At 42.0% G+C, this 7,915-nt stretch overlaps 2 protein-coding genes across 2 annotated transcripts; both read left to right on the top strand.

Moving 5' to 3' along the window:
• The first annotated feature begins 1,700 nt into the window (after nt 1-1,700).
• Nucleotides 1,701-2,337, top strand: LOC147463471 (uncharacterized). Its single transcript, XM_086496652.1, has 2 exons — nt 1,701-2,218; nt 2,310-2,337. Exons 1-2 carry the CDS (start codon nt 1,701-1,703, stop codon nt 2,335-2,337), a joined length of 546 nt encoding a protein of 181 aa, XP_086352778.1.
• Nucleotides 2,338-2,374: 37 nt separating this feature from the next.
• LOC147463472 (uncharacterized) lies at nt 2,375-3,450 on the top strand. Its single transcript, XM_086496664.1, has 3 exons — nt 2,375-2,551; nt 2,656-2,888; nt 2,978-3,450. Exons 1-3 carry the CDS (start codon nt 2,412-2,414, stop codon nt 3,448-3,450), a joined length of 846 nt encoding a protein of 281 aa, XP_086352790.1. The 5' UTR covers nt 2,375-2,411.
• The last annotated feature ends 4,465 nt before the right edge of the window (nt 3,451-7,915 follow it).

Consider the following 7,915-nt stretch of genomic DNA (forward strand, 5'->3'; position numbering starts at 1 on the left):
GATGAATACAAAAACCAGCTTGTATTTTGGGATTTTTTGCTTGTTCTTGTCTTGGTTAATAATCTTGTCTCAACCTGTCAGTCTTTCCTCTTTTTCACTAGTCCTCCATGCACAAGAATAGATTGGAGTCAATTTGTGCACATCGTTTCTTTGCGCTCATCTTTGTTGCACATGCAACCTGTTTGCATAGCCGTGCATGGAGCGACTTTTGGATGGTGCAAAGAGCTTGATCAATTGCAAGGTGGCAAAAGACGTCTCCAACGTGGTGGTGTAAGGGGTCTTTAGAAAGTTTGCAAAAGATGTCTCTAGGAGCAACTTATTTGCTAGAGATAAAAGGCATACAAAAGACAAATGATCACACATTCTTATGGAGTTGATGTTGCTTAAATCACAACACTCCTTGTAAATGTGTCACTCAATGTGTCTGTATCAAAATTTAATGAAATAAGTACGACCTTCTAGTACATTTCATATGTATAGCATTAGCTAACTATGAGGGAGGGTGTGAAGGGGCATTCAGGACCCGAAGGGCCGCTATGCTAAGTTTCATGCTAATGTTGCACAATCATCACTATAGGAGGTTCAATCCAGTAGGGGGTACCCAATCCTATTAGAGCAAAAAATACAAAGAATGAAAGGAGATACGACGTGGGCAATGGGGCAGTCAGACACGACGAGGGAGGTAAGGGGAGGCAGGCAGATGGCATAGTGGGAAGGCCACGTCCAGGAGGGTGCAAGCTGCAGGAGGGCGCGGGCTGGCATCGCACGAAGCCAGGAGCACTCAACAATGACAGGCCAGGCGTCAAGTGGCTCACGACGACAGAGAGGCGAGTCAGACGAGTTTTTGTTAATAATTAAGTGGAGAGCCTCGTTGTAGCTTCACCTCAGAGCTCGATTGGTTTCAACGTGATCGTGGTGGCTGTTATCCCAGCGGCGCTGAGTTCGAATCTTAACCTGTTACTTTGGAAAGGTCATAAACTTTAGGTGGAAGGTGGTAGGAAGGCCTCACGTCAAAGGAATCTCCCAAACTATTGAATAAAACACAGAAGCTTCCAGTATGGGGTACCCAATCCTAGAAAATGGGAAAACATGGCAAATAAGTGTTGAAAGCGAAAGTTGAAGGGGAAAGGGGAGAGTCGACTGGAGTTTGTTTTTTGGGAAAGCCATGAGTTGTCTGGAGTTTTTTTATAGGAAAAGCCATCCAATGGCACAGTCTGCATGTAACGGGTGCATGAGTAATAAAAAGGAATTGCGCTGCCAAGGTCATGTGCATCACTGCACAGAAGGCAGAGAACGCTGGCTGGGAATGTTTACTGTAGAAGCTGAGAAGGCAGACTGATCACGTTGAAAATGCAGTTCTGCACAGACTAAGAACGCTGCAGAGGCTGAGAATGCTGCAAAAGCAGTCCTGCACAGGTTGAGAACAAATTTCTACATAGGTAGTCTTTGGAGGCATTTCTTCCCATAGGTTGGAGATCAAGGGCAACAGAGAAAGCATTTGATTGGGAGACGGAGGTTATGGAGGCCACCCTCTTCTTGCTTGCGTCGCATTCATGCAAGGAGGTAAATGTGCTTGTATTTTGTTGCTTTCGTGTGTTCTTTTGGTAGGTTTCTCGCACAGAAATTGTTGCTATTTATGCATGTTGTCACTGTGTTCGTCAATTGCCTTACGTTTTTAGGATTCGTATGCAATAGCGAGAATGAAGCAACTCGCCCGCTCAACAGAGGCCGCTCCCTCTAGTTCAAGGAGACCCCGAGGTAGGCCAAGGCTCTCCGAACAGGAGAGAGTTGCTCGCACAAAAGCCAACAAGCCAAAGAAAATGCTTGAGCTTAGTGTAACAGTATCTACTAGTGGAAGCGACGTGAACGTTGCTTTGTTTCCGAGGCTGAAAGCCTTTGTGGAGGAGGAAGCGGTTGCTGGCATATGCTCGATTGAGCGTGGCGTCACTGTCCTCCACCTCCACTTCCAGATGTTCTTTCGAATCATAACGACGTCCATTCTCGCAATGAACAAGAAGATAAAACAATACTTGGGGTGGGATGTTGACAGTCCTGTCGGAGCTAACATTTTATGTCGTGCCCTTAAGCAGAAGAACATGCACACCTTCCATGGCATGTTGGGGTACTGCATGAAGGACATGGACCAACCACATTACGCAAACTTCTCCCACAACGTGACAGCAAACGATATCAACAAGGGAATTGAACTGTACACACAGTACGGGGCCAACGAGCTGAAGAATAGGGTTTGTTTGACGCATGCAAATATTTTTGACCATGCACTTATGTACTGGAAGTTCCATTTGCAGCACCCAATCGGTAACCACTTCTTATTGACATTGCACCATATGCAAAAGTCTAGCAAGTACTACCCGTCCTCCTCATGGATAACACCTTTTAAAGGGTGTGGGATGCCCTTGAAGAAGATCAAAGCTTTGTGGCAGAGCATGATTTTCCCTTCATCCACTACATACCAAGATGTCATTCAAATTTCTGTCCTTGACAAGGCCTACACCAATGAGCAACCTCGAATCGATTGGTTCCTCATAAGGTGGAAAGAAAACCATAGGTATATTTATATCTTTCTCTTGTTACTTGTGTTGCAATTCTACCTTTTTGTACTGACTCGCTTTGATGTCGCCAATTTGCTCTTAGTGAGCAGGTGAACTGGCCAACCCCTCAGCAACTCACTCCTCCGGGCGCGGCGTCTGCAGAAATGCACGCCTTTGCCTCCCCAGTAGATGCTTGCCAAGGCGTGCTCGACAATCCTTCAAGCTCCAAACGCAAAGAACCCATTGTCGTAGTGGACAGTGACGATGAAGACAACGTAGTCCTAGGCGTAGACTTCATTCCTCTTGTTACTAGGAGAGGGATCACTCATATTGCTAGCTAGAACGATGTATATAGAATGTTGTGAACTCCTTCACATATGTCGTCCTCGTCTACTCCTCGGAGAACGTCTATGTTTTTTTTGCAGGTTCGATGGAGGCGTCTAGTCCCCGGGAAAGTGAGGAGACACAACCTCCAAAATCGCAGGCGTTGGAGGAGGATGCAAATCTTGATAGACTCCACAACATACTCGTTCAGATGTGGCGCCAACTGCGTGGAGACAATCCTGAGGACTCGACGACTCTTCGCACTTTTATTAATAACTCAGTAGATAGTATAAAAACCGTGATTAATGAATACAAAATCAATGTCACGGATGTCCAAATCTCACAGCTGCAAGAGAAAATTCATTTCTTGCGCACTGAGGTCGCAGTGCTTAAGCACCAACTCAATAGGTTAAATGCAATTGTAACACGGTTGAATAATATTACTAATAAATTTCATTGCACTTCACATAATCTACACTTTCATGGTTCAAATAAATTTCATTTTCTTTGTATTGCTAAATGTGTTAATGCTCCCCTAGCGACAAGATCGATTTCGACTATGGTACAGACATAGTGTGATATAAGTGAAAGTGGATGCCCATGCATAAATTCAGCTCCGTACGTGCGTCTTCATTACTTTGTTGTTTCAAAAAAAATTGTATTCTGTATTTCTATGACCAAAGAAATGTATGAACTACACGATGTCCCTTTAAACAGTCCCATAGTTCTGTCATACTTTCATGCAACTTTTTGAAGATGCTTTGGAATCTTAGAAGAAATGAAGTTCTTTTTGTGCTTGCCAATATGAGTTGTTATTAATCTGTGGGAAAGGAAAGGAAGGGTTGAGTGGGCCACGTGGAAGCATGACCTTTTTCATCTCTCTCTCTCTCTCTATCTCTCAGGCTCACGAATTATGAGTCATGACTCGTCTCTCTCTGCAGCTTGCCTCTGCCCCTGCAGCGCTCGACCTGCCCCTCTCTGTCTCTTTGCATGCCATCGACCACGTGCGCGAGTTCTGGTTCTCTCTCTCTCTCTCTCTCTCTCTCTCTCTCTCTCTCTCTCTATATATATATATATATATATATAATTTTTAAAGCGCAAAGCATCTGCCTCCTCTTTCCATACTTGTACAGTGCGTGAGAGCCATGAACACGTCTGCAGCCCTACGTCTGTAGCCCTTGAGGGTCTCTCTCTCTCTCTCTCTCTCTCTCTCTCTCTCTCTCGCTCTCTCTCAGTGCGTGATGCAAGAGGAAGCCTGGAGGAGAGGATGGCGGGATTGGTCAGGCCAAGGGCATGAGGAGAGCCCAAGGGCAAAGGGCCACAGACAGCACGATAGTGGGCAGAGAGCGAGGCCGACGGAGGCACCAGAGCCGGAGAGTGGGACACAATAGTGGGCTGTAGCCTGTAGTGAGAGGAGGCGGAATATTCTCAATTTTAGGTGTTTTTATTTAATAAACACAGCCAGTACGTACCATGAGCATAGCACCTATATCACGTGTATAATTATTTGCGGGTATATACCTACTCATATACCCACAAAAACACCACAATAATAACCATGTATATAGCTGCGCTTATACCTCACCTTCTCTCTGGACGATCATGTGCCACGACATGCTCCTAAGGTTAAAAAATCTTGCAATGTACTTTCCCATAAAATTGAAAGGAGTTCAAAAATGTTAAATAGATAAGTTGAATTGCTTACATATTTATCCTTCCCAGTAGTCTTGCCCTCCGAGCCAAAATGAGCAAGTTTTCATGCACCTCTTGTTATTTTTTATGGTTGGAATATATTATTGCTTGTTTGGTCTTTTGTTTTATATCGATATCCCATTATACAGCATGCGCATCATTTATATTGGGAGTACGCTCAAGCTTTCGAAGGTATAATACTTTAGCTCGATTGATGGTTGTCGATAGCTTGTCCTTAAAAATTGTTTGATGTAGCCTTTGCCATCCGTTGACTACTAAAGCGCTCCTTTTTTGGCTTGGGAAAGCAATTATGCAACTATAGGTGGAGTGGATGAATGTCTCCCAAAATCCATAAGTAGATAAGGGGATGCTTCATGAATGCATGAACTTGCATCTTTGTGTAAGACAAGTTAAAGAAATGACGAAAGCAAAATGCAACTAGGAAAAGGAATAATAGTCTTAAGTCACTTCTCTCATAAGTATACACTTAAGCTAGAATAAATTGCATTGTAAAAGTTTACGATATGGTCAATATTTGAGCATTTCAAAATGACACTATATTTGAGCATTTCAAAATGACACTGGCCTCTTTGTACCCCCCCATATAGTAGATAGTGTCCCTAGCTTGTCGCAGCTTAGAAACAAGACAATTAATAAACATGGGAGCATCATCATTAGCACCTTCATGTACAAAATCAAAGTTATCAATGTTCATTCTACTCTGTTGGTTATTGTCAGTCATGCTAATTAAACTTATGTGATTACTTAGTATACTCTTTGGCAAGTCAAAACTTTAATTGCTACTCCTCTTAGCCTTTGAAAATTCGGTTCTTAAGTATCTAACCCACGGCTCGAAGTGGTTAATTATAGAGAGTAGTGGAGTAGGTCTAACATAGCAGAGTTACCGAGGGTTAGCTCCTTTCGGACTTCTTATGGCTCAATAATGGTAAAGCCGTAGGCAATTCTAAAAAGACTCCATTATTAAGTCCAAAGCTCCCGAGGTGTGCACCATATCCCACATAGTGGGCTCAACAAAATCGATAATAGATCCCAGTTTGACTTACCCTAATATAATTAACAGCATCAACCACTTATAGGCTACTTAAGGACCTCTCTTCTTAAGCAAGAAAAGAGAAACCAAATGCTCTGATACCAATGTAATGGAAATGGACTAAAAACTTAGAGAATAGCGAAATTAAGAGAATTAGAGTGAGCAACTTTGAGAGCATAGAGGGTGAACTTAATTGATAGTAGCAACTTAATTATAACACTTAATTAATTAGGCATGAGCAATACTTTTGCAAGAGAGAGAGTTTAGAGAATATGACAACAGTTGAGGACCGGATTTATGTGGAGCCGGCGGTCCCCCTTCAAAAGGCATTTTGTATTATAGATTCTCTCATTAAGAGAGACTTGGTACAATACAATCTTTGTGTTCCTTAGACCTCTTTGGCGGTATGAAGATGGAAGCTTCATACACCAAGCTTTTACTTAATAGCAACAATCAATCTTAGCTTGAAAACAATCAAGAACTTGTGAGCATTATCAATCCTTGTGGTCCCTAAATCATTTGGGTGCATGAAGATGTAAAATTTTATCCATCAACTTGTGTTTAAAGCAATAATTAATCTATCTTGCAATACAATTAATCTACTTGCAATAAACCATTAGCCTTCTTGCAATAAGCATAACATAAACTTGAGGAAAGCATTGACTATCCCAAGCCTCAGTCCCAAGACCTCAAACACCTTTGAAGGTGGAGAGAGCTAGCAAGGAATGAGGGTAGGGAAGAGGAAGAAGAAGTATTCCATAGGAGAAAGAAATAGTTCCTCACTTATCATCACTCTTTTTGTTTAGCATACATAATAGCATAGTAATGAATATGGAGAAGATGGCAAGCTTAAGCATTGAAGCATAGCTCTTGGTTGGATTTGCATTCCATAGCCAAGAGTGTTGGTGTAGGCTCTCAACTTCTCAAGGAGCTTGGAGAAGGAGATGGAGCTCTTGCACCTTGCATAGAACATCATGAGAGTGTTTGTGAGTGTTTGTGGGTGAGTATAGCCCCTAAGCAACCCCCTAGCTTGCTTGGTTTGACCCCCCCTTGTAGCTCATGCTTGAAGCTCATTGGACCCCTCCAGGCCTAGCCAATCACAAGCAGGAGGCATTACAAGCAGCAAGGGTAGCCTTGGGACAAGTGTCCCCCTTTCCCCTTTGAGAGAGAGCACTTGATAAATGCAAAATCAATTAATTAAATCTCCTAAATTATCATTGGACCCCTTGGGTAGCCAACCAATAGGCTTCAGGCACACCATGAGGGCAACATGAGGAGGAACTTGACAAGTGTTCCTTTTGCTTTCTTTGTACCATGCATGCCTTGTGTGAGTGTCTGGGTGTTCTCTCTCATCCCCCCTCATGTAGGGCTCGCCCCCTCCTTGTAGGGATTGAATATTTGACTTTTTGACACCTCAAGCCCCTCATGCATAGGCCCAGTTCCCACCACAAGCTTGGCCCTTAACACTAGGTTGGTAATGGGACACTTTTATGTCCTAGGACACTTTTATGTCCTGTTAAGTGACCATTTTTCTTAAATTATGTCAAGAGTTTCAAAATGGATTTTAAGGTGCTATCTATCTAGAAAGTTGTCTCATGAGCTGAAAAAAACTCAACATTTTTTTGGAATATCAATTCCATCTTTAATCTTGTCCTTGCACAACATTTCACAACCTAAATTGTGTGAAAAAACGGGTCCTGTTTTTGGCTTTTTTGAACTTTTTGCAACTATACCACTCTAGAATTCATGTTTGTGAGGTCTATAATGCTAGAGAACTATCTTTAGTAGTCCTCAACATGTCCTGATGCTTCTAGGGAGAAATAAATGTTGAAGTTGTAAGTTACGACCAAATTACAAAAATTGTCAAATCCTAATTTTTAGCCAATTTTAGCTCTTCTATGATTTTTTTGGTGGCTTTCATAATATCCAAATGCAGTTTTGATTTTCTATGTCGCATATTGCAGCATAAAGCTAATATTCCTTAAGTTTTAGGGCACCTAATACCCTATTTTGCATAGTAGATAACGATGGTTGATTTTTTCAATTATAGAAGAAAACGAAACATTCTAGTATATCAAGTATAGCTTTTTCAATATTGTTAGTTTCTTGTGACAACTACATGCATTTTGTAGGTAGTAACCATATCTAGTCATGAGGATCAAATTTCGCTAGATATTGAATAGTTTCTATGGGATTCCACAACTCATAATGTTGAACCCAGTTTTTTCATGTTTGCTGTATTTAGCACTTCATATTTGTCCCCAAGGTTCCCCTTGGTAAGAGATGTATTATTTTT

The sequence above is a fragment of the Adiantum capillus-veneris genome, chromosome 2 (genome assembly GCF_014529385.1).
Source record: "Adiantum capillus-veneris isolate H3 chromosome 2, ASM1452938v2, whole genome shotgun sequence".
Taxonomy (NCBI): domain Eukaryota; kingdom Viridiplantae; phylum Streptophyta; class Polypodiopsida; order Polypodiales; family Pteridaceae; genus Adiantum; species Adiantum capillus-veneris.